Source organism: Pseudochaenichthys georgianus, chromosome 22, assembly GCF_902827115.2.
Source record: "Pseudochaenichthys georgianus chromosome 22, fPseGeo1.2, whole genome shotgun sequence".
NCBI classification, from domain to species: domain Eukaryota; kingdom Metazoa; phylum Chordata; class Actinopteri; order Perciformes; family Channichthyidae; genus Pseudochaenichthys; species Pseudochaenichthys georgianus.
In genome coordinates this window covers 2,430,579-2,458,219 of record NC_047524.1, presented here as the reverse complement: position 1 = coordinate 2,458,219, position 27,641 = coordinate 2,430,579, and the positions used below count along the sequence as shown (strand labels likewise).

The 27,641-nt window shown below is 40.8% G+C and overlaps 1 protein-coding gene across 1 annotated transcript; it reads left to right on the top strand.

The window, feature by feature from the left end:
- The first annotated feature begins 7,113 nt into the window (after positions 1 to 7,113).
- LOC139436040 (sporozoite surface protein 2-like) lies at positions 7,114 to 9,910 on the top strand. Its single transcript, XM_071207191.1, has 4 exons — positions 7,114 to 7,554; positions 7,660 to 7,797; positions 7,882 to 8,000; positions 8,363 to 9,910. The coding sequence occupies exons 1-4, from the start codon at positions 7,260 to 7,262 to the stop codon at positions 9,881 to 9,883; spliced, it is 2,073 nt and encodes a 690-aa protein (XP_071063292.1). The 5' UTR covers positions 7,114 to 7,259; the 3' UTR covers positions 9,884 to 9,910.
- The last annotated feature ends 17,731 nt before the right edge of the window (positions 9,911 to 27,641 follow it).

The window sequence follows — 27,641 nt, the reverse complement described above, 5'->3', positions numbered from 1 at the left end:
GCTAGTACGTTAGATATGTTGGGTCTTTTCACTGTTGTCCCTCTTCACTAGTATCCCATGTCCCCTCTTTATAATTTGGGTCTTCATAATTTCCACCCTATTCTAAGGGGAAGCATGATGGTGCCTTTTCATTTCAATTTCTGGCTTTGTGTTTCTTCACCTCTTACTCGTTTAATATTTAGGAGAGTGCATTTACGTAGTCACGTTGTGCCTCTCTTCCTCTGTTTCTCGCTGTTCTTTTCATACCCTTGTTTCTCTGAGAAGAGAAGAAATACTATTCTAAAAAGGAGCTAACACATGGTGTCTTCACTTGTACACTTGAGGGGTCAGAGTTCATATGGTGAGGGATTCCATGAGCGGTATGCGCCGGCCTGTGCCTTTACCTTGGACTTCTAATAGAACTGCTCGGGTCTTGATATATTGAGTGGGGAAGTTCATGAGATCTTTCTAGAGGGTTATCAAGAACAACTTTTATCCAATGACCTTTTCTCTCTCTGTCTCTGTCTGTGTCTGTGTATTCTCTTGTTCCGATTAACCCAGCCAAATCTTTTTTCTTGTTTTGTATCTATATCTACGCCGGGATCCGGAGTCGTGGCTGATCCTCTTGCTGTAGTCCTGTGTCTTGGATCCTCTATCCCGAGTTCTGGATTTAGTCGTGGACGTTCGGGTCGTGGCTGAACCTGTCTCTGCGGTCCTGCCTTGGGTCTCGCCATGCTGCTTCCCTGATGGCTTCCACGGGATTGTAGCTGACATCCTTGTGGATTCATCTTCTTATTACAGACACATGCATTTCCTAACATTCGGTCTATATGCTGTAAAATATATTATTAATTCGATTTACACACGGCATCTATTGCACGACTGTCCGTCCTGGGAGAGGGATCCCTCCTCTGTTGCTCTCCCTGAGGTTTCTCCCATCTTTTCCCCTTAAACTGTGGGTTTTCTCTGGAAGTTTTTCCTTGTACGATGTGAGGGTCTAAGGACAGAGGGTGTCGTTTTTTCTCATACTGATATTCTGAACAATCTGTGCTGTTGTATTAGCTGTAAAGTGTCTCTACTGTAGGCTAATTTTATTATATGTATAGCACTTTGGCTCGAGCAAAAATCGTTTATAAATGTGCTATATAAATAAAACTTGATTTGATTTGATATGCTGTGAGAGGGACGGTGGCTTCACTCATTACATACACCAACTCTGAAATGAAGCATTTACAACTTTGGGCAGTTCTGCAAAACATTGAACCTTCAGCATTTGTCTCTTTTTGGTTTTGTAAACAAGCATTACTAAATATTTGGTCAAACACTTGGTCATAAGTGTTCAAACTACACATGCAGATGTTGTATTATAAAAGTAGCCTTCATACAACTAAAAATGACTTAAAAGGTGAGATCCTTAACTATTCAAGTGAAATGTCAACAATGATAGAAGCAAAACCTTTTATCCTACAGGGTGTCCTTAACACCTGTGTATTGTTTCTTTCAAATTATGGATCTAACCATTAAACGACATCTCTGGTCCAAGTCAGGCTGGGACACTGATACATGTTCACAATCCCGTTACCGTCCCGTTACCGATAAATATTTTGTCTTCTAAATAAGGGAAATCATTGTTATACACATAATTATTGTGGGTCAATGTAGATTAACTATTCAAAAATATTCAGACTCTTTGCTTGCATTCATTGGTTTGTTATCGAAATCAAACCGTATGATATACAAAATTATGAAAAACCAAGAATCGGGGGATATTTTTATTTGAACTCTGAAAGAACTTAATGGACTTTGCATTCTCAAGCTTGTGCAAAGTTGTTTGTATGCTTTTGAATACAACTTGTATACCGCTTCGTGAATAAAGATTTGAAATTTGGGGGAAATAATGTTTTTCCCATTTCCTGTCAAGTCGGGAAAATAACAATGGGGACTTTTTTATATTAAGAATACTTGAGGTGAGAACATCTTTTAAATATAATGGGTTAGCAATTGAGGATGTGTACATTCTTGGTATATTTCCATGTTTTTTTTCCATTGTCTTTGGATGTACTGCTGTTCTTGTTTTTTATCCACACAACCCTTTAATCTACATTTAAAGTATTGAAGCAATATAGCATTTTATAAGGGTCCAAATTACATCATATGTATTTAGTCTACTGTTATATAAACATGATAGTAATTATTAAGAAGCTTATCGTAAAAATAATTTTATATTGAATGATATTTTCCCTCTTAAGTAGGCTAAGTCAAAGGAAAACCCTGAAATGTGAGCAGAGTTCAATCAATCAATCAATGTTTATTTATATAGCCCAATATCACAAATGTTACATTTGTCTCAGTGGACTTCACAGTTTGTACAGAATATCAGTATGACAATACGACACCCTCTGTCCTTAGACCCTCACATAGTACAAGGAAAAACTTCCGGAGAAAACCCACAGTTTAAAGGGGAAAATGGGAGAAACCTCAGGGAAAGCAACAGAGGACAGATCCCTCTCCCAGGATGGACAGACGTGCAATAGATGCCGTGTGTAAATTGAAAAGATAATACATTTGCAACATAGGTAGTCCAAATGTTTGGAAATGCATGTGTGTATAATAGGAAGATAAATCCACGAGGATATCCATCCAGGACCTATGATCCAGGACCACAGCCACGACTCAATATCCAGGGCTCGCGATGCAGGACACAGGACAGCAAGATAATCCATGACTCCGGATCCCAGCGTATATAGACACCAAAAAGAAAGAAATTTGGGGAAGCTGGGTTAATCGGAACATGAGAGTACACAGGTACAGACAGAGAGAAGAAGAAGAAGTAAGATGTCCCCCGACAAACTAAGCCTAAATCAGCAAAACTAGGGGCTGAATCTAATCAGCCCTAACTATAAGCTTTATCAAAAAGGAAGGTCTTAAGCGCACTCTTAAAAACGGATAGGGTGTCTGCCGCCCGAACACAAACTGGAAGCTAATTCCACAAATGTGGAGCTTGATAAGAAAAGGTTCTGGCTCCCATTGTACTTTTAGAGACTCTAGGAACAACCAACAACCCTGCATTCTTGGAACGCAATGCCCAGTAGGACAGTAGGGTATAATGAGTTCTTTAAGGTAGATGGCGCCTTCCCATTAAGGGCTTTTGTAGGCGAGAACGAAGAATTTTAAATGCTATCCTGTGTTCTATAGGGAGCCAGTGTAAGGCAGCCAGAACAGGAGTAATGTGGTCCCTTTTCCTAACTCTGGTTAGTACACGAGCTGTAGCATTTTGAATCAGCTGAAGCGACTTGACTGACTTCTTGGTACTCCTGATAATAAGAGTTACAATAATCCAGCCTTAGAAGTAACAAATGCATGACTAGTTTCTCTGCATCGTTTTGAGGCAAGATATGCCTGATTTTTGCAATGTTTACGTAGATGGAAGTAGGCGGGTCCTTGAAATTGATTTCATTTGGGCGTTAAAGGATCAATCCTGATCAAATATAACACCAAGATTCCTTACAGTCTCACTGGAGGCCAAATTAATGCCATCCATAGTTAGTATATCTTTAGATAATTTGTTTCGTAGATTCTTCGGGCCAAGTACAATAACTTCAGTTTTGGTCGTGTTTAACATCAAAAGTTGAAGGTCATCCACGTTTTTTAAGTCCTTGAGGCAGTCTTGAATTTTATTTCGATGATTAATTTCATCAGGCTTGATTGATAAATATAGTGAGTATCATCCGCATAACAATGAAAGTTTACAGAATGATTCCTTATAATATTGCCTAACGGAAGCATATATAAGGTGAACAAAATAGGTCCGAGCACTGAGGCCCTGTGGCACTCCATGACTAACTTTGGTTTGCGTGGAAGATTCATCGTTGACACGTACAAACTGAGAGCGTTCAGATAGATAGGACATAAACCAGCCGAAAGCAGTTCCCCTTTATGCCAACTAAGTGCTCTCGTCTTTTGCAATAGGATATCATGGTCTATAATATCAAATGCAGCACTGAGATCGAGCAAACAAGAATAGAGACAAGTCCCTTGTCAGAGGCTATTATAATGTCATTTGTGACTTTAACCAGAGCTGTCTCTGTGCTATGATGTGTTCTAAAGCCAGAGAGAAACATTTTCAAATAAATCATGTGTTTTTTAAGTAATCACACATCTGTTTTGCGATGCTTTCTCAAGAATCTTTGAGAGGAACGGAAGATTAGAAATAGGTCTATAGTTGGCTAAAACCTCTGGACCGAGGTTGTGTTTTTAAGAAGCGGTTTTATCACTGATACTTTGAATGATTGTGGAACATAGCCTGATAATAAAGATATATTCATAATATTTCATAAAGAAGTGCTAATTAATGGAAAAACTTCCTTCAACGCTAGTTGGAATCGGGTCTAAGATACACGTTGATGGTTTAGAAGAGAGAATCATTGAATTTAATTGTTCAAGGTTTATGGCTGAAAAGCATTCTAGTTTACTATCTAGTGTAATATTAGAACTTACGTTTCCGGGAGCTGTTGATAACACTATACTGGTCAAAGGCAAGAGCTCATTAATTTTGTTTCTAAGAGCAACAATTTTATCGTTAAAAAACCACATAAAATCCTTGCTACTGAGTTGCTATGGGAATAGCAGGCTCAATCGAGCTATGGCTCTCTGTCAGCCTGGCTACAGTGCTTGAAAACAAATATTGCATTATTCTTATTCTCATTTATTAATGAAGAGTAGTAAGCTGCTCTCAGCATTACGCAGTGCTTTCTTATATTCATTGAGAGTAATATGCCAAATTAAACGAGGATTCTTCAAGTTTAGTGGAACGCCATATCCTTTTCAATTTGTCTCGACTTTTGCTTTTTATTTTGCGGGTTCGGCATTATGTCATGGAGCTAATCTATGTTGTTTTATTTTTCTTCTTTTTCAAAGGAGCAACAGAGTCTAATTTTATTAGCAGCGACATCTGTAGCACTATCAACAAACATGATCAATTTGGGGTGGTGTACATTTTGTATAAGTTTCCTCCCTTACATGCAGACATGCTATCGAGTTAAGTATTGGTGGAATCTCTTCCTAAATTGGCAATAGCACTAAAGATAGGTTTCTGCTGCAGGAACATTTGACTAAGGCTTTGTAGGTCTAGTAAAGACGTACTTCAAAAGTTACTAAGAAATGGTCGGATAAAGGCAGGATTATGCGGTTTGACTAATAGTTGCTCAATTTCAATACCATAAGTCAGAACAAGGTCGAGAGTGTGATTAGAGTGTGAGCAGAGTTGTGTTACTTCTATGAAAGGTTTGGCCATAAACACATTATATTAGCCATGCCCAAATAAATACTGTATTGTTATGTGTCTATCATTCTTGTGACTTCATTTTGCTTCAGCTGCTGCTGGTAGTTCCCTCAAACCAACCAAGGTGTTTGCGAGACAGCGTATACAGAGGCTTTTTTGTATTTGGAAGAACACTTTTTGTCATCTCTGTAGGTTGAACAGTTTATATATCGAGCCTTCTCAGCGGTAGCTCCCAGGCTCTGGAACGACCTGCACCCCCCATTTCAAATTGTCGCCCATCCTCCAAACTTTTAAGTCTCGCCTAAAGACCCACCCTCTTTTTCCCTCGCTTTCGAGTCAGTCTGAGCTATGTTTTATCGATTTGTATGCTTTTATTGTATGTCCATAGCCTTTATGTACTGTGTATTAATTCTTATGTGTGCCTTTCATCTATTATTATATTTTATTATAATGTTATGTTTGGTGTGAAGCACTTAAATAAACCCTCTGTTTTCATATGTTCTATACAAATAAAGTGGGTTGGATTGGATTTGTAATAGTTGGTATGCCTTTGAAACCAACGGTGCTAGTGAACTGTGAGCGCGGAACCTCACAGCGGCAGAGAAACTGTGGAGCGCTTACACCAATAGCGCCTCTTAAGCGCATAAATGTGCGCCGCATTTGCGCTTCAATGTCATGCAATCTACTAGTGATGTTACGTATTGCGCCGAGGCTTCAGAGCGTGTGTCGAGTAATCCCCGAAGCTTTTTATGAAGCTTGTCTCGAGGCTTGTATCGTTTTGTACCAGTGACGTCATCGATGACAAACGAAGCCTCGCTGCCTGCCGATACCACGTGACTGCTTCTCGAAGCGATTCAGATCGGTTGAACCGTTGAACCACAACGCTCATAATACCCATGGATGTATAATAAGAACCATATTACCCCTCCTACCCGGGCCCGTTGACACGAAGGAATCAAGAGAGCTCAGACCCTCACTTATATAGAGGTCGGAACATGTCATAAGTATAAATAGATACAAGCATAAATAAATGTAGGAATAAAAACATGAATAAATACAGGAATAAATATGTTGCAGTGTTTTCAGGGAGCTTTAGTGTGTGTGCTGCTGTGGCTCAGCTGGAAAGCAGTTGACTCATGACCGCAGGGTCCCATGGTTCAACGACTGAACAATACGTATTTGTTGTTGTTTATAAAAGCTACAGCTAAATGAGATTATTAATAAATATATTCTTATATATGGTTTAGCCTTTCTCAGGCTACAACATGGTTAAGTTTATGAATATTATTAAGGAATACAAATCCCTCTTTGCAATGTTTACCAGCCTCCTTAGGCTTTTCAATCACAATCATTAAACTGGAATAAATACAATATTGTTAAAATGAAAATATGATTTTATGTTCGTTTGTTTAGAGTTATTCTAAGGCTTTACTCAATAGGAACTCGGTATGAGATAGAGCACACTGTTGAGATGTCCAATCTGCCTGTTTTACACACTTTGACCAACAGGGGGGTTGTGTTCAGATGAAGCCCATGATGAAGCCTCATGAGATGAACCCTTTTGCGAACCAATTGGCTGGAAAGCTTCAAAGCTTCATAAGGCTTCATTTCGCCATCACTACAATCTACCCACACTACCTTTGCGATCGACGTATTTGGCACCCCCGATCTACATGATCAATATACAGGGCTTACTTTGTAGACGTTCGACACGTCTTAACGAGGTCCACCTGTTGCAAGCTAATTGAACACAGGTGCAAGCATTAGCTGAGGCTGCACCTGCCTTGTTGATTGGCTGCCTGGTGGTAATATGTGTCAGTATTAAAAACCCTGTCTCATGCTTCATTGCCAAGTGCTCTCCACCCGCAGTGAGTTTGATTTTACAGAATGGGAATCCAATGAGCACCTATCACAGCTGTATTGGTTGTCACAGCACCTGCTGATGCTTAAATAGTTGTGGCAAAGAAAGTTATCTCATCTCCTCACATTACCAGCAGTCATGTGTAACAGGATGATACGCAAGAGAAAAGGCGCTGGTGTTTACTTGGCTGCAGCTGTTATTCTGACGTGTTATTTTGCGCAAACTTTAGACTGTTATCGTCTGAAGAAAACAGAAAGACGAGATGGGAGAAAAGATGCCGATACAACAAATGGGTTCCAAGAGGGGACAATTGTTTTCGGGAGAGCTTTTGAAAAAGGGTCAGCACTTGATTCTCAAGTCACAGACGGGACCAATAAGTCATCCTCAAACGCTTATGAGGAGGATGAAGGTGCTTATCAAGCAGACGCTGCAGGTAAAAATATTTTGATTACGTATTGAAGGGTTTGTTGTTTTGCTTGAATTGCATCTCTTTAAAGTACAAACTATTTTAAAATATGTATATTATATTCGCCTTCAGGCTGGATGAGCCCAACACAAGTGGCCAGTCCCAAAGACTCATCATGGAAGAGCATGTCGCCCTCACTGCAGTGTGGTTCGGGCCAGTTGAAGTTCAGAGCGGTGGGATCAGGAGCATCACAATTTGCAGTAGAACAAGGTAAATCAATAGCCATAATATCCTAAATGTAGACTTGATTTATCTCTACCAATGATGTAAACACTGAACCTTTTTACCCCACAGGAAATGCACCTCCAATGCCTCTGTCCCAGGTCCCGTCTACCTGTGGCTACAGCATGCAGAGGAACTCACATGCATTTGTCATGTTGGTTCCCTATGATGGCTGCAACATGGTTCAAGAGGTAATGTGAAACTGATTTAAAGTGAGGAAGTGAGTTTAAAAAAACGATGGCTCGTGCTGTGAATTGTTATAGTTATGAATGGTTTAACGAGAGTCAAAAAAATGAGATGTTTAACATCATATTGATCTCAAGCAAAAATGTGTTTTCAGCTTTTCAAATGCGAGTTGTTTTTCGCTTGCTTTCAAATGTACTGATTAACTATGTTTTTTGGATGGGTACCGACATTCAAATATGTTGCATCATGATGATCTATTCAGAAGATATAGCATGAGATTAATCTTTTGCCTTGTACAGTTGGATTGTAACATTGACAGATCTGTGTGATTCCTTGCTGTTTCTAATTGTATGTTTTTCTCCCAAAGGGTGGAAGTTATGTACTCCCGATGCGTTGGCAAGGAATTCCAGTATCTCTCTGGTGTTCCAAACCTGCCTCAACTCCTGCTTCCAAAACGACTTCCCCCAATTCCCCTGTAGCTCAGATGCCTCAATTCCCTCAGATGCCTCAATTCCCTGAGATGCCTCGGATGCCTCAATTCCCTGAGATGCCTCGGATGCCTCAATTCCCTGAGATGCCTCGGATGCCTCAATTCCCTGAGATGCCTCGGATGCCTCAATTCCCCGAGATGCCTCAATTCCCCGAGATGCCTCAATTCCCCGAGATGCCACAAAACCCTGAGATGCCACAAAACCCTGAGATGCCGCAATTCCCTGAGAGGCCGCAATACCCTCAATACCCTCAATACCCTCAATACCCTCAGAGGCCTCAATACCCTCAGAGGCCTCAATACCCTCAGAGGCCTCAATACCCTCAGAGGCCTCAATACCCTCAGAGGCCTCAATACCCTGAGATGCCTCAATTCCCTGAGATGCCTCAATACCATCAGAGGCCTCAGAGGCCTCAATACCATCAGATGCCGCAAAATCCTCAATTCCCTCAGATGCTTCAATTCCCTCAAAACCCCGAGATGCCTCAAAACCCCGAGATGCCTCAAAACCCCGAGATGCCTCAAAACCCCGAGATGCCGCAAAACCCCGAGATGCCGCAAAACCCCGAGATGCCGCAAAACCCCGAGATGCCGCAAAACCCCGAGATGCCGCAAAACCCAGAGATGCCGCAATACCCTCAATACCCTCAATACCCTCAATACCCTCAGAGGCCTCAATACCCTCAGAGGCCTCAATACCCTCAGAGGCCTCAATACCCTCAGAGGCCTCAGAGGCCTCAATACCATCAGATGCCGCAAAATCCTCAATTCCCTCAGATGCTTCAATTCCCTCAAAACCCTGAGATGCCTCAAAACCCCGAGATGCCTCAAAACCCCGAGATGCCACAAAACCCCGAGATGCCACAAAACCCCGAGATGCCACAAAACCCCGAGATGCCACAAAACCCCGAGATGCCACAAAACCCCGAGAAGCCTCAAAACCCCGAGAAGCCTCAAAACCCCGAGAAGCCTCAAAACCCCGAGAAGCCTCAAAACCCCGAGAAGCCTCAAAACCCCGAGAAGCCTCAAAACCCCGAGAAGCCTCAAAACCCTGAGATGCCTCAAAACCCTCAGATGCCGTTTCCACAATATATGCCTATGTATCCTGCCTTTAATCCTCTTTATCCTCCCAAATATCGAGCTACAAAGCCAAAACCTACTGCGACAACTACAACTAAACCAAAGGCTAAAAATCCCTCATCGCAGCTTCCACCATCTATGCCTTACTATCATCTTTACCCTATGACCCCTCCCTATCCCCAATATCCAGCCACTCCAGCTACCACTGTGAAACCAGATTGCCCGCCCACTCCGGCACCCCATCCTCCTTTTCATCCCCATGTTCACTTGCCCATACCAATGCTGCCTCCTTTTCCTCCTCCACGCTACCATACTTAAACGGTTCTAATAAAAGTTTTGAACAGAGACGCTTTATAGTTTGTGCTTTTGTTAACCTTCAACTACCCAAGAGGCTTTTTTATTCCAGGCTCTTCAAGAAGTCTAATTTGGTTTGGGAACAGTCCATATCGAGAAACAGTCCATATCGAGAAATGACATTTCATTTAAACAGAACAATTGTGCTGACAAATTAACTTAAAGTGTACACTTTAAATTCCTACATTTATAAATGTAATTAATGTTTTGCAGGTGAGATCCATAACTATTCAAGTGAAATGTCAACAATAGAAGCAAAACCTTTAATCATACAGGGTGTCCTTAACACCTGTGTATTGTGTATTTCAAATTATGGATCTGACCATGAAATGACATCCCTGGTCCAAGTCAGGCTGTGACACTAATACATGTTCACCATCCCGTTACTGTCTGATTGACTTTCCTTGATGTGAAGATAAATATGTTGTCTAAATAAGGGAAAGCATTGTTATACATATAATTGTGTGTCAATGTAGATTAACAAATCAAAATAGTCAGACTCTTCGCTTGCATTCATTGGTTTGTTATCGAAATCAAACGGTATGATATACAAATTATGAAGAACCAAGAATCGGGGGATAGTTTTATCAATCAATGTTTATTTATATAGCCCAATATCCCAAATGTTACATTTGTCTCAGTGGATTTCACAGTTTGTACAGAATATCAGTATGACAATACGACACCCTCTGTCCTTAGACCCTCACATCGTACAAGGAAAAACTTCCGGAGAAAAACCCACAGTTTTAAAGGGAAAAATGGGAGAAACCTCAGGGAGAGCAACAGAGGAGGGATCCCTCTCCCAGGACGGACAGACGTGCAATAGTTGTCGTGTGTAAATTGAAAAGATAATACATTTGCAACATAGGTAGTCCAAATGTTTGGAAATGCATGTGTGTATAATAGGAAGATGAATCCATGAGGATATCGATCCAGGACCACAGCCACGACTCAAGATCCAGGGCTCGCGATCCAGGACACAGGACCGCCGGATCATCCATGACTCCGGATCCCAGCGTATATAGACATAAAAAAGAAAGACATTTGGGGAAGCTGGGTTAATCGGAACATGAGAGTACACAGGTATAGACAGAGAGAAGGAAGAAGTAAGATGTCCCCCGACAAACTAAGCCTATATCAGCAAAATTAGGGGCTGAATCTAATCAGCCCTAACTATAAGCTTTATCAAAAAAAGAAGGTCTTAAGTGCACTCTTAAAAACGGATAGGGTGTCTGCCGCCCGAACACAAACTGGAAGCTGATTCCACAAATGTGGAGCTTGATAAGAAAAGGCTCTGGCTCCCATGTACTTTTAGAGACTCTAGGAACAACCAACAACCCTGCATTTTTGGAACGCAATGCCCTAGTAGGACAGTAGGGTATAATGAGTTCTTTAAGGTAAGATGGCGCCTGCCCATTAAGGGCTTTGTAGGAGAGAAGAAGAATTTTAAATTCTATCCTGTGTTCTATAGGGAGCCAGTGTAAGGCAGCCAGAACAGGAGTAATGTGGTCCCTTTTCCTAACTCTGGTTAGTACACGAGCCGCAGCATTTTGAATCAGCTGAAGCGACTTGACTGACTTCTTGGTACACCCTGATAATAAGGAGTTACAATAATCCAGCCTTGAAGTAACAAATGCATGGACTAGTTTCTCTGCATCGTTTTGAGGCAAGATATGCCTGATTTTTGCAAAGTTACGTAAATGGAAGTAGGCGGTCCTTGAAATTGATTTTATGTGGGCGTTAAAGGATAAATCCTTATCAAATATTTGCGTGGAAGATTCATCGTTGACATGTACAAACTGAGAGCATTCAGATAGATAGGACCTAAAGCAGTTCCCTTTATGCCAACTAAGTGCTCTAGTCTTTGCAATAGGATATGATATCATGGTCGATAATATCAAATGCAGCACTGAGATCGAGCAAAACAAGAATAGAGACAAGTCCCTTGTCTGATGCTATTAGAACAGGGGTGGGGAACCTCCGGCTTCCGGGCCGTATACGGCCCGCGAGACAATTTGGTACGGCCCTCGATGTCATTTATAAACACACGCAAAAAAAAATGAAAGAAATCTAGACCGCAAACAAATTAAACAAGCGAGTGCCTGTTTTTCCTGGCCAAGGTCAGGGTCCTTGAACACAACACGAGCCTAACGTGTCATCACGTGGTATATGTCTCGACTGACAGGGGTGCAGTTCTGACGGAGAGCACCAGAACGCCACTTCAGAAATTGCAAGTACCGATAAGTCCATACACATGCCGCAGTTTCTGCGTGTCTGTGTCTTTAGTTGAAAGCCCAGTGGCGATCTGCTCATCTGTCATACTGATCAGACAGTCAATAACTGTGTTGTTATCATTAGCATCTGGTTAGCTAGCTATGCTAACAAATATAAGAAGCTTTTTCTACAACCAGTGAGGTAAAGGCACATCTTTATATGATCATTATAGTTCTAAAAAAAATAAGAGAATAAAGTAACAGGTATAAAATACTATATGACAGTTATTAATAAAGAAGAATACAGTTTGAAAGGGAGTATTTGTCAAATATCCATAAATTAAAAGAAAATCTGCTTACAGTTGTGTTTGGGTGTTGAGAGATGTGTCCATAGATCTCCTAATGTGCTCTCAAAGTGCACCAGATTGATGCTTTTAACTTCAACATTTAAAACAAATCTTCCCAGGGGAGCACGCCACACCCTGCACGTGCATGCATACGCGAGTCATGGTGAGATATCTGGATTAAGAGGTTGCTTTTTCTTTGCACAGAATGAAATGAATGGGCTGTGATTTTAGTTTTTTTAAGCAGAGGTCAATAACTTGTACGGCCCTCTGAGGATATTGTAAAAATTGAAATGGCCCTTGAGAGGAAAAGGTTCCCCACCCCTGTATTAGAATGTCATTTGTGACTTTAACCAGAGCTGTCTGTGCTATGATGTGTTCTAAAGCCAGACTAAAAAATCTTCAAATAAATCATTGTTTTTAAGTAATTACACAGCTGTTTTGCGACTGCTTTCTCAAGAATTTTTGAGAGGAACGGAAGATTAGAAATAGGTCTATAGTTGGCTAAAACCTCTGGATCGAGGTTGTGCTTTTTAAGAAGCGGTTTTATCATTGCTACTTTGAATGATTGTGGAACATAGCCTGATAATAAAGACATATTCATAATATGTCATAAAGAAGTGCTAATTAATGGAAAAACTTCCTTCAACAGCTTAGTTGGAATTGGGTCTAACATGCACGTTGATGGTTTAGAAGAGAGAATCATTGAATATAACTGTTCAAGGTTTATGGCTGAAAAGCATTCAAGTTTACTATCTAGTGTAATATTAGAACTTACGTTTCCGGGAGCTGTTGATAACACTATACTGGTCAAAGGCAAGAGCTCATTAATTTTGTTTCTAAGAGTAACAATTTTATCGTTAAAAAAGCACATAAAATCATTACTACTGAGTGCTATGGGAATAGAAGCTCAATCGAGCCATGGCTCTCTGTCAGCCTGGCTACAGTGCTGAAAAGAAATCTTGCATTATTGTTATTCTCATCTATTAGTGAGAGTAGTAGGCTGCTCTCACTTTACGCAGTGCTTTCTTATATTCATTGAGAGCAATATGCCAAATTAAACGAGATTTTTCAAGTTTAGTGGAACGCCATATCCTCTCAAGTTGTCTCGACTTTTGCTTTATATTTGCGGGTTTCGGCATTAGCCATGGAGCTAATCTGTGTTGTTTTATTTTCTTCTTTTTCAAAGGAGCAACAGAGTCTAATTTTATTTGCAGCGCATCTGTAGCACTATCAACCAACATGATCAATTTGGGGTGGTGTACATTTGTATAAGTTTCCTCCCCCTACATGCAGACATGCTATCGGAGTTAAGTATTGGTGGAATCTCTTCCTTATATGTGGCTATAGCACTAACAGATAGGTTTCTGCTGCAGGAACTTTTGACTAATGCTTTGTAGTCTAGTGACAGTACTTCAAAAGTTACAAAGAAATGGTCGGATAAAGCAGGATTATGCGGTTCGACTAATAGTTGCTCAATTTCAATACCATAAGTCAGAACAAGGTTGAGAGTGTGATTATAGCAGTGGGTTGGTTTATTTACACTCTGACAGAAACCAACAGAATGTAATATAGAGTCAAATGCAACAGTAAGGCTATTTTTATCATCGTCAACATGAATATTAAATTCACCTACGATAAATACTTTATCTGTTTTAAGAACCAAAGTTGATAAAAACTCAGAGAATTCTGATAAGAATTCTGAATAGGGACCTGGTGCACGGTATACTGTAACAAATAAGATTGGCTGCAAAGTTTTCCAGGTCGGATGCGTAAGACTGAAAACGAGGCTTTCAAAGGAGGTATAATTTAATTTTGGTTTAGTATTGATAAGTAAACTTGAGTCAAAGATTGCTGCAACTCCACCTCCTCGGCCCGTGCCACGGGCAATATGAGTATTGATATGGCTGGGTGGAGTGGCCTCATTTATGCTGACATATTCTTCATGTCTCAACCAAGTTTCAGCGAGACAGCATATATCAATATTATAATCTGATATTAAATCATTTACCAATATTGCTTTAGATGCTAGAGATCATATGTTTAAGAGACCACATTTAATCTTCCTGTTTTGTTGCACTGTAGTAGTTGGCTGGCGTCTATGTCACATGATCTTCAAATTTCTCCCTGCAGAAAAAGAAAACATGGCCGAACTTCGTTTTATTCTCGGTGGAAAATGCCTATGTTAAAGTTAGTTTGGCCATTAAAATGCGTTTTGATGTCATTTGATGCGAGAAATATGAGTTGTTATTTCAGATTATGTGTGCAGTGGATGTTCATGATCTTTAGTTTGCTAGTTATTACGAAGATTACTTCAGGAAATCGCGACATTTTCATTGTTACCAAGGTGGTTGCTAGGGACGCTGCTATCGATATTATTTTTGTTATGGTGTGTAACTGTTTAATGGTGTTATCTTTATTGCTACCCCCTTCCCCGTCAATGTATAGTGTTGGTCCACAGCCTAAACATATTAGTTTAACAAAATCCGCATCTAAAGATAGCCTACGTTATTTTCCCCTGTGCAATTCCAGTCTCACATCTCAGAGCACATCGTCATTAACAAATACCGGAAACAGACCAAAATAATAATAATATCTTATTCCGAGTGTGCTTGCTTTTCTCTTTGAAAGTCATCACATAACGGCATTGTAATACACGGTTCGGCTGCATTACATATTACATATCTGCCGTAGTTCTGTATTTATAGAGCCCTGATGAGAAGACCTCTAGACAAACATGAGGAACTGAAAACGTGACGTGGATCATAAATATATCAGCCATTAAACAACATCTTACATTTCTTTTCACACAATACGTCTCCTTGCAGTATCAACACTCACTTTTATATTTGATCCAATTGGTAGATAGGCTGTATTTACACCATAAAGGTGCACAGCTGATGTAAAGGGACACCTGGTGGTTAAAGCATGTTATTGAATTTAATTATTTTTATTATTAGATATTAATATGATCCCTATAAAGCAGGGGTTCTCAAAGTGCGGCCCGCGGGCCAATGGCGGCCCTCGTAAATGTTTCTGGCGGCCCGCGATATTTAATGTGACACGCTGAAATGCATGCGTTATATTTTAATCCTCCGTGGTTGTATCTAGTAAGAATTAGAATGAGTAGCTTTCCAGCGGTATCTCCTGTGAGACTGTAACCAGGGCACAGCAGCCAATATGGCCGCTCAAAGCAGCTTGACTTTACACTGTGTGGGATTGGTGGATTTGTGTGTCCGTCAAGGAAATCTTGGCCGGCAGCCATCATGGTCTGAAATGACCAATGGACATCGAGAAATCACTAAGGGCCTACCCACCAAGCAAAACAAACATAAACCACGTGTCTCCCATCAGTTTACGTCTGTGTGGAGAGAGAGAGAGAGAGACAGAGAAAATGGCTAAAAAAAACTTTACAGTTGCCGACTTCGCTAGAGATTTTTTTCGCTAGCAGCAGTGAAGATAGAGCCTCAGAACCTGAAGTCTTCGACTCTTCTGAAGAAGAAGAACTCAAAGACAACAACAAGTATCTATTTGGACATGGGTAAGTGTAAATATTACAGTAATAGTGTACTGGCAATGTGTGGGGAATACCGCGAAAATGAACAATAGGTTTATTGATATATATTTTTTATCGATAGTCATGAACTTTTTATTGGGACAAAATAGACTCTCCATTAGCAAACGTTTACTCTGTGTTAACGTTATGTTGGTGTGTAAAAGTGAGATTACATGTGTAGATGATTAAATTAATCATTTATTCGTCCCACAACGGAGACATTTACAGTGACACGTTTTTGCCATCGATTATTTTATCATACTGTTCTGTACAGATGAGACGGTCATAGATTTATTTATGTGTGCCTGTTATTATTTTACCGTCCTGTACAGATGAGACTTTGTAATCAGATGTTGAACTTTATTTAAATGAAATTAGTTGTAATTATTGTCCTACACAGGTGGCGTTTATCCAGCAGCCAGCACATCCATCTGTGCCGGCCCCCAGGTCAAGATCTACTGTGGCCCAGAGCCATCACCACCAAGGACCAGCAGACCATCATCACTACAGCTGCCTCCACCTCCATCTGCGGCTGCCACCAGGTCAAGATACACCTCAGCACAAAGGCTCCACCACAGCCAGCAAGGAGATCTCGTGGAGGTCTCGTATAGCACTTGTACACCCCACCTACACAGCAGCCCATGCACCATCACCCCCATCTTCACAGCAGCCAGACCCACTGTCTTGGAAGACAGACAAAGACCTTGACACTGTCTTGACATTTATAATGAATAGTTGGTTGAAAGTTCTGATGTTCAATATTGTAAATAGTGAGATTTTCTAGTTTCTTATATTTATATAAATAGTTGGTTGAAAAAAACATATTTATAATAAATTGTTGGTTGAAAAAAAAGGTTGAATGCTCAATTTGTATTTGTACACATCACATGAACCTTGGTATGTAATATGAAGTCATTATTCAGTCCTGATGTATCTCAGTCCCTGCTGTGGTGAAAGTAGAGTGATAAACACCTATTTTACTCAAAATTTGAATTTAGACATGAATAACACATTTATATACAGTGTAATTCAAATATTTCACTGCTTTTGTGATCCTAGGACTTTGGTTACCAAATCTAAAACACCAAAACAATTTGATCACATGAGTAAATGTGTGTTTTCACAAGAGTTTTGAAGATTTTTCCAAAAATCTGATTTCACATTTTAAGCTTTTGAGCTACTTATCTCATCAAACAGTGCTCTAAGGTGAGCAATATGCATATATAGCAAGACCAGAGATTGTCCTGAACATTTTGATATGTAACACATGGGGTGCCATGTTAGAAGAAATACATTTAAAAAGGTTATTTAAGAAAACATCTAAAAATCGAGAAAATACCCTTAGACTCCAGAGGGTTAAGAATGGTAAAACTGCGCCACCTGAATTATTTTGGGTTCCGTTTTTTTTTGGGCGGCCCTCAATCCAATATTGGGTACCTAAATTGGCCCTCACTCATCAACATTTTGAGAACCCCTGCTATAAAGTATATTCATTACTCGTTATTCTCTACTAATAGTTAATTAAAGACTGTATGTAATGACTATTTTGCACTTCCCTTTCAAGATTTCAAGATTTTCTAAGGTTTATTGACATATCATATAGGCCTACACAACTGTGGTGTAGTTCTGCACTGAATGAAAAACTTGGGTTGCAGGTTCCTCAATAGTGCATTACAAGACATCTATCAATATTTGTGCATACCTCCAGCAATGTTAACTATGTTGAAGCACTTATTTTAACTGATATTATACATAATGTATTATACTCTTATAAGATGTATGTAGATATTTCATCTCCGGCCTTGTCAGGTATTGAACAATCAATAAATAAAGAACACAGAATTGTTGAATATAAAACACAGAATTTGTGGGATTATACTAAATTATTTACAAATAAACACAACTGCATATTTAACTGTTACACATGCGGATGTAACGCAAATGTTCCAACTTGGGATCAATAAAGTATATCTTATCTTAAGCTGATCGATGGCTACTGCCATATTTGCAAAATGTGCCTCTGAACCTTGACAAGTGCATGTTTCAGGCTTATCAATTAATGTAATGTAATGTAATGTAATGTTATCACAGGGGTCACAAACATAAGACCAGCTGTTAAATAAAGCTCTTCTGACCTTAGCTGGCATGTGGGTATATATATTAATACTGCCCATAATGGGCACAAGCAATTTTCACCCATTTATTAATTATATGTTTTAAATGTGAGTGTTTCCTGTCCCCGAAACCTCCAGGGATGTACACAGTTTAATACTGGCAACTTCTTATTATGGGAAATACGAAAACATCTTTTAAAACTACAACTCCCAGTAGAGACGTGCCAAAGAGAACATGTTGCGAAACAGAATAGCCAGCATGTGTAGTTCTGGGGACGGGGTGGGGGAGGGGGGAAGCGGTGGACCCGTTCAAATCCAGTTTTGGACAGTCTGCCGTGGTTCCATCCCATTTCAAGTGCTGTTCGAGAATCGGCTTAACCCTCGGAGCACACTCTCCAATCACAGAGCTTGAGGACTATCACGGGGTTTGTCAAACAGAGCACATGGTGTAGTCCAAACGATAGCTGGGGATTCTGGGTAGTGTAGTGTCTTCTGCCATCCTTTACTCAGAACAAATATTTGTTTCTCCGAATCGAAGGGGAAAAATACAAAAGCATTGCACACAATTTAAGCCAATCAATGTTGTGTAATTAACAAGGATAATCTGGTGTTTTTTAGTCGATGAGTAGTGCAGATATCACTGTAAAATCAATCGACAGTAAGAGGAATACTTACATCCGGTGTACAATTCTCCGTTATCCAATGGGAATGGACGCTCACATTACCTTTAAGGGCAGCCGACACAAACGAATGCCGTGCTTCCATGAGCGTCAAATCCCGACGCAGATGGGAATACATTGCAATCAGTTGAAAGCTATTTGCGTCCCTTTATGACGCTGAAGGAGCCTAGGAGCGTCACAATTGGACGCCACGGACACTGACCAAACGTCGCTATTGGACGCTTAGGGAGTGAGAGTGTGTTGGTTAGATATGTGAACGGGTTGGTGGGGACCTGCGGGTTTTGCGTTATGCCCCTTCTGAACAGTCACCCAGTCTCCCAGTCTCCCTGCTGCTCAGGAGTTCCGCACCGGCTAACATGGGCTTTACTGTAGCTGATTTACTTTCTAAGATGCGGAACCGGACTTCTATGGCTATGATTGCCACCTCCAACCTAACAACTATACTACATTTAACACATGTATCGGTACCAGTAAAGGAGGTAGGGAAGTAACCAAACATGAGACAGTTAGAGCAGGAAATAGCACCCGAGGGTGGGGACAGAGCCATGTCTAGCTATCAAGCTAAAGAAGCTACCGTTAGCAAACCCGAAAAGAGTGTAGGCAACTGTGGAGTTACAGTCGCTAAGAGAAGGAGAGTTGTGAGTGCTTAAGCTGTAGTAACGTGTGATTACAACGTCAGGCAGTTGCCGTGATCAAGAGTTTTAAAACGATCGATTAAGTTAAGATAATAAGCTATCAGCAACAGAACAGGCACACAGGATACCCGGAGATGACAACAACAACAACCGGACGTTACAACATGCTTACCGCAATACTGGTCTGTGTAGGACCACTATTATTTGAACTCTGAAAGGACTTAATGGACTTTGCATTCTCAAGCTTGTGCAAAGTTGTTTGTATGCTTTTGAATACAACTTGTATACCGCTTTGTGAATAAAGATTTGGGGGAAATAATTCCTTTTTCGCGTTTTCCCCTTTCCTGTCAAGTCGGGGAAAATAGCAATGAGGAATTTCTTATATTAAGAATACTTGAGATGAGAACATCTTTTAAATATAATAGGTTTGCAATTGATGATGTGTACACATTCTTGGTATATTTCCATTTTTTCTTTCCATTGTCTTTGGATGTTGTTACGTGCCAGGCAGGCTGTACATGTGTGGTTTTCCTTCCCTCCTGTGTTTCTCTCTTCTCCCTGTCTTCTGCACAGCTAATCAGCAGCTGATCGGTATCTGCCTGTGCACCTGAGTCTGATGGCTGATTGGATCCTCTCACCCTCAGCTGGCCTATCAGCAACCAGGGCCGACCATAAAGGAGGCACCCAGGAAGTCTTCTCTCTCTCACTCTGGGCCTGTTGCTGAGGAAGGAACAAGGCTGTGTTTAGCAACTAAAGCTATTTGAATAATCTGAACTTTGTTAATGTGTGTGTGTTGAGAGGTGGAGGAGTTAGGTAAGTCTGGGGTACCCTGTACATTTCTCACCACCGAGCTAACTATTGTTTAGACACACTAGGTAAGCGGATTGTTGCCACCCCTGTATATTGTTTTGTCAAATTCTTTGTAGTTAGTTAGTGAGGGTTTTTGTTTGAGTTTGGTTTCAAAGGATAGTTGTAGAGATAGGCCTGGTTTTGTTATGCTTGTTTCTTTTGTTTGGCACAATCCTTTGACTCCTCCTCCTCCTCCTCCTCCTCCTCACACAGAGTGTTTCTGTTTAATTGTATTATATGATAGGTTACAAGGAATAAACCTTTTGTCAACCTTTACTCTGACTCTCTCATAATTATTGGTTGTACGTTATTGTCTCCAGGTCCCCTAGACCTTAGTGGGGACGTAACAAATGGGGGCTCGTCCGGGATATCTATTTTCCTGAAATAAAAACAACCAATAATTGAGAAGGCATTGTAGGTGTTGTACATTGGCTGAAAAATGGGTTTTGACTTACAGGACTTTATTGAAAGTCCAAGTGTTGATGCGTTGTATTCCTGTCGCAAAGATGACATGTTATGTATTGCAGCTCACTTTAACATTACAGTAGACAAGTATAAAGTAAAAAAAGAGATAAGAGAGAAAATCCTGCAAAAACTAGAGGAGTTAAAGATTCTTGAAATCCCAAGCATGTCAACTCAGCCTAGGGCTGAGGTGTCTATTGAAGATGATAGGGAAAGAGTATTAGCTACACCTAGAGTTGACAAGTTTAGTCCTCAAGCTCCTCCTGCAACGCTTCCTAGGATTGAGGCTTTCTCTCCGGGTAGCTTAGGTGCAAGTAGTAATGCCAAACTAAAAGTTCGTCTTGTCCGTCTTCAGATGGAGGGCCAGGAAAAGGAGCGTAGAGCGGACTATGAACACAGGCTGCAGATTCGCAAGTTAGAGATAGAAGCTGAGAAAGAAATCACGTTAAAGCGGCTTGAAGTTGATGCCCTGAATCTCTTCAGAGCAGACATTTGAGAGGTCAAGACCGTCACATACAGTCTCTCATACAAAGAGTTTTGATGTTAGTAAAAATATTGCTTTAGTGCCAACTTTTAGAGAGTCAGAGGTTGACTCATATTTTTGTGCTTTTGAGAGAATTGCTACCGCACTGGTCTGGCCTAAAGACATGTGGCCAATCCTACTTCAGTGCAAATTAGTAGGTAAGGCTCAGGAAGTGGTATCTTCACTTTCTTTGGAAGAAAGCTTGCAGTACGAAGTGCTTAAAGAGTCGATATTGCGTGCTTATGAGCTTGTGCCGGAGGCCTACAGACAAAAGTTCAGAAACCATAAAAAGTCTGCTACGCAGACATTTGTTGAGTTTGCGCGAGAGAAGGGCATTCTCTTTGATAAATGGTGTGCGGCTAATGAAGTGAAGGATCATTTTGAGAGTCTTCGTCAGTTACTTCTCTTGGAAGATTTTAAGAATACTTTGCCTGAAAGGATGGTGATATTCTTAAATGAACAGAAGGTTACTTCACTGGCTAAGGCAGCTGTTTTAGCGGATGAATTTATGCTCACTCATAAGACTGTGTTTTCTTCACCCTTGCGCCCAGATAGTGCTTCAATATCACTAACCGGAAGACCTGATCTTGGCCCAACAACTTTTGAAAGGTCTAGAGGACCACCATCACCTCCACGGGGGCCCCGTGAGTGTAACTACTGCCATAAAACAGGACACCTTATTTCAGGGTGTCATTTCTTAAAGCGTAAACAACAATTTTCGCAACGCTTTCAAACGCCAAAAGGCATGGGACTCATTAAAGGAGTTTCCCTATCAGACATAGAAATGTCCCAGGAAGATGATGTACCTGATCCCTGTTTCACAAACCCTTTATTTCCAAGGGCTTTGTTTCTTTAACAGGGGATCCTAAAGACCAGCTGCCAGTACAGGTACTTAGGGACACAGGAGGTTCTCAGTCAATCAATCAATCAATCAATGTTTATTTATATAGCCCAATATCACAAATGTTACATTTGTCTCAGTGGTCTTCACAGTGTGTACAGAATATCAGTATGACAATACGACACCCTCTGTCCTTAGACCCTCACATCGCACAAGGAAAAAACTTCCAAAGAAAACCCAGTTTAAAGGGAAAAAATGGGAGAAACCTCAGGGAGAGCAACAGAGGAGGGATCCCTCTCCCAGGACGGACAGACGTGCAATAGATGCCGTGTGTAAATTGAAAAGATAATACATTTGCAACATAGGTAGTCCAAATGTTGCAAATGCATGTGTGTATAATAGGAAGATGAATCCACGAGGATATCCATCCAGGACCTATGATCCAGGACCACAGCCACGACTCAAGATCCAGCGCTCGCGATCCAGGACACAGGACCGCAGGATCATCCATGACTCCGGATCCCAGCGTATATAGACAACCAAAAAGAAAGACATTTGGGGAAGCTGGGTTAATCGGAACATGAGTGTACACGGGTATAGACAGAGAGAAGGAAGAAGTAAGATGTCCCCCGACAAACTAAGCCTATATCAGCAAAACTAGGGGCTGAATCTAATCAGCCCTAACTATAAGCTTTATCAAAAAGGAAGGTCTTAAGCGCACTCTTAAAAACGGATAGGGTGTCTGCCGCCCGAACACAAACTGGAAGCTGATTCCACAAATGTGGAGCTTGATAAGAAAAGGCTCTGGCTCCCATTGTACTTTTAAAGATTCTAGGAACAACCAACAACCCTGCATTCTTGGAACGCAATGCCCTAGTAGGACAGTAGGGTATAATGAGTTCTTTAAGGTAAGATGGCGCCTGCCCATTAAGGGCTTTGTAGGCGAGAAGAAGAATTTTAAATTCTATCCTGTGTTCTATAGGGAGCCAGTGTAAGGCAGCCAGAATAGGAGTAATGTGGTCCCTTTTCCTAACTCTGGTTAGTACACGAGCCGCAGCATTTTGAATCAGCTGAAGCGACTTGATTGACTTCTTAGTACTCCCTGATAATAGAGAGTTACAATAATCCAGCCTAGAAGTAACAAATGCATGGACTAGTTTCTCTGCATCGTTTTGAGGCAAGATATGCCTGATTTTTGCAATGTTACGTAGATGGAAGTAGGCGGTCCTTGAAATTGATTTATGTGGGCGTTAAAGGATAAATCCTGATCAAATATAACACCAAGATTCCTTACAGTCTCACTGGAGGCCAAATTAATGCCATCCATAGTTAGTATGTCTTTAGATAATTTGTTTCGTAGATTCTTCAGGCCAAGTACAATAACTTCAGTTTTGGTCGTGTTTAAGTTTAAGGTCATCCACGTTTTTAAGTCCTTAAGGCAGTCTTGAATTTTATTTAGATGATTAATTTCATCAGGCTTGATTGATAAATATAGTTGAGTATCATCCGCATAACAATGAAAGTTTACAGAATGATTCCTTATAATATTGCCTAACGGAAGCATATATAATGTGAACAAAATAGGTCCGAGCACTGAGCCCTGTGGCACTCCATGGCTAACTTTGGTTTGCGTGGAAGATTCATCGTTAACACGTACAAACTGAGAGCGTTCAGATAGATAGGACCTAAACCAGCCTAAAGCAGTTCCCTGTATGCCAACTAAGTGCTCTAGTCTTTGCAATAGGATATCATGGTCGATAGTATCAAATGCAGCACTAAGATCGAGCAAAACAAGAATAGAGACAAGTCCCTTGTCTGAGGCTATTAGAATATCATTTGTGACTTTAACCAGAGCTGTCTCTGTGCTATGATGTGTTCTAAAGCCAGACTGAAAATCTTCAAATAAATCATTGTTTTTTAAGTAATCACACAACTGTTTTGCGACCGCTTTCTCAAGAATTTGAGAGGAACGGAAGATTAGAAATAGGTCTATAGTTGGCTAAAACCTCTGGATCGAGGTTGTGCTTTTTAAGAAGCGGTTGTATCACTGCTACTTTGAATGATTGTGGAACATAGCCTGATAATAAAGACATATTCATAATATTTAATAAAGAAGTGCTAATTAATGGAAAAACTTCCTTCAACAGCTTAGTTGGAATTGGGTCTAACATGCACGTGGATGGTTTAGAAGAGAGAATCATTGAATGTAATTGTTCAAGGTTAATGGCTGAAAAGCATTCTAGTTTACTATCTAGTGTAATATTAGAACTTACGATTCCGGGAGCTGTTGATAACACTATACTGGTCAAAGGCAAGAGGTCATTAATTTTGTTTCTAAGAGTAACAATTTTATCGTTAAAAAAGCACATAAAATCATTACTACTGAGTGCTATGGGAATAGAAGGCTCAATCGAGCTGTGGCTCTCTGTCAGCCTGGCTACAGTGCTGAAAAGAAATCTTGCATTATTCTTATTCTCATCTATTAATGAAGAGTAGTAGGCTGCTCTCGCTTTACGCAGTGCTTTCTTATATTCATTGAGAGTAATATGCCAAATTAAACGAGATTCTTCAAGTTTAGTGGAACGCCATATCCTTTCAAGTTGTCTAGACTTTTGCTTTATTTTGCGGGTTTCGGCATTATGCCATGGAGCTAATCTATGTTGTTTTATTTTCTTCTTTTTCAAAGGAGCAACAGAGTCTAATTTTATTCGCAGCGCATCTATAGCACTATCAACAACATGATCAATTTGGGGTGGTGTACATTTTGTATAAGTTTCCTCCCCTACATGCAGACATGCTATCGAGTTAAGTATTGGTTGAATCTCTTCCTTAAATGTGGCTATAGCACTAACAGATAGGTTTCTGCTGCAAGAGCTTTTGACTAATGCTTTGTAGTCTAGTAACAGTACTTCAAAAGTTACTAAGAAATGGTCGGATAAAGCAGGATTATGCGGTTCGACTAATAGTTGCTCAATTTCAATACCATAAGTCAGAACAAGGTCGAGAGTGTGATTATAACAGTGGGTTGGTTTATTTACACTCTGACAGAAACCAACAGAATCTAATATAGAGTTAAATGCAACAGTAAGGCTATTTTTATCATCGTCAACATGAATATTAAAGTCACCTACGATAATTACTTTGTCTGTTTTAAGAACCAAAGTTGATAAAAACTCAGAGAATTCTGATAAGAATTCTGAATAAGGACCTGGTGCACGATGCACTGTAACAAATAAGATTGGCTGCAAAGTTTTCCAGGTCGGATGCGTAAGACTAAAAACGAGGCTTTCAAAGAGGTATAATTACATTTTGGTTTAGTATTGATAAGTAAACTTGAGTCAAAGATTGCTGCAACTCCACCTCCTCGGCCCGTGCCTCGAGCAATATGAGTGTTGACATGGCTGGGTGGAGTGGCCTCATTTATGCTGACATATTCTTCATGTCTCAACCAAGTTTCAGTGAGACAGCATATATCAATATTATAATCTGATATTAAATCATTTACCAATATTGCTTTAGATGCTAGAGATCTTATGTTTAAGAGACCACATTTAATCTTCCTGTTTTGTTGCACTGTAGTAGTTGTTACATTTACTTTTATTAGGTTATTATGTATGACACCTCTATTAGGTTTTACCTTAAATTGTCCTTGGGCAGACACACACACCGCTAATATTGGGTATTTTATTGGGTTCGGGATTCCTATGGATGACTGCCTAGGAGAGAGCGCAGAGAAGCGTGTAAGACTGCGACTCTGCCTCCTGGTCTCAACTCCAGTTTGTCATGGATTACGTCCACAAAGCCCTGAAATGTTTGCCGAAATGAGATCTGCACCTTTCAAAGTAGGGTGAATGCCGTCTCTCTTAATCAGACCAGGTTTTCCCCAGAAGGCTGTCCAATTATTTACGAAGCCCACATTGTTTGCTGGGCACCACCAAGACAACCAGCGCTGAAATGATGACATGCGGCTATACATGTCATCATTGATCAGATTGGGGAGGGGACCAGAGAAGATTACGGTGTCCGACATTGTTTTAGCATAACTACACACCGACTCCACATTAAGTTTTGTGCATTCTGATTGGCGTAAACGAACATCATTACCACCGACGTGAATAACAATCCTACTGTATTTACGTTTATCTTTAGCCAGCAGTTTAAGATGCGCCTCAACGTCGCCCGCTCTGGCCCCCGGAATGCATGTGACTGTGGAGGCTTCGGTCTCTAAATTCACGTGTCTCATAATAGAGCTACCAATAACCAGAGTTGGCTTCTCAGCGGGTGTCTCGCTGAGTGGGGAATATCTGTTAGATACGTGAACGGGTTGGTGGGGACCTGCGGGTTTCGCGTTATGCCCCTTCTGAACAGTCACCCAGCCTCCCTGCTGCTCGGGAGTTGCCGGGGGACGGCTAAGAGGAGCTACATTTTGCCGGTCCGCACATGCTAACATGGGCTTTACTTTAGCTGAGTTACTTTCTAAGATGCGGAGCCGGGCTTCTATGGCTATGATTCCCGCCTCCAACCTAACAACTATACTACATTTAACACATGTATCCTTACCAGTAAGGGAGGCCGGGAAGTAACCAAACATGAGACAGGAAGAGCAGGAAATAGCACCAGAAGGTGGGGAAAGAGCCATGGCTAGCTATCAAGCTAAAGTAGCTACCGTTAGCAAACCCGAAAAGAGTGTAGGCAACTGTGGAGTTACAGTCGCTAAGAGAAGGAGAGTTGTGAGTGCTTAAGCTGTAGTAACGTGTGATTACAACGTCAGGCAGTTGCCGTGATCAAGAGTTTTAAAACGATCGATTAAGTTTAAGTTAATAAGCTATCAGCAACAGAACAGGCACACGGGATACCCGGAGATGACAACAACAACCGGAAGTTGCAACGTGCTCACCGCAATAGGTTCCTCCTTCCGCTCAGTCCATTATTAGGGAAGGCATATTACCTTTAACCTCCAGATCATCATGTGGATCAAGTGCTGTTGTTCAAGGGGTAGGCATGACACTAGTTGCGGCTCCTTTGCACAATGTTTATATTCACTTATCTCTTGTCAAAGGATTCTTTAAAGTAGCTGTCCTCCCTGCCTTGCGCATCAAAGGTGTTGATTTCATCCTCAGTAATGACTTGGCTGGGGGCAAAGTTAAGCCAGTACCTGAGGTCATTGATTCTCCTGATCTAAGTTTAGACGCAGAGAAATCAGCTGAAGTACCTCCCGAATTTTGGCCAGGACTTAAGTCTGATGTAGTTCTTTATTGTCGAACATGTCATGTGTGCCAAGTTGTTGGTAAACCGAATCAGGTGATTCACCCTGCTCCTCTCATTCCTATTCCGGTAATGGGAGAGCCATTTGAAAGGGTGATTGTGGATTGTGTGGGACCCTTACCTAAAACTAAAACTGGAAACCAGTTTCTCTTAACTGTCATGTGTGCTTCCACTAGGTTCCCAGAAGCCATCCCACTATGGAAAATTACTATATTAGCCATGCCCAAATAAATACTATAT

Excerpts from the sequence above, each read along its gene's own strand:
- LOC139436040 (XM_071207191.1), top strand. The coding sequence starts at position 7,260 with ATGTGTAACAGGATGATACGCAAGAGAAAAGGCGCTGGTGTTTACTTG. Across the intron at positions 7,555-7,659 it reads TTATCAAGCAGACGCTGCAG|GCTGGATGAGCCCAACACAA; the intron begins GTAAAAATATTT and ends ATTCGCCTTCAG. Across the intron at positions 8,001-8,362 it reads GCTGCAACATGGTTCAAGAG|GGTGGAAGTTATGTACTCCC; the intron begins GTAATGTGAAAC and ends TTTCTCCCAAAG.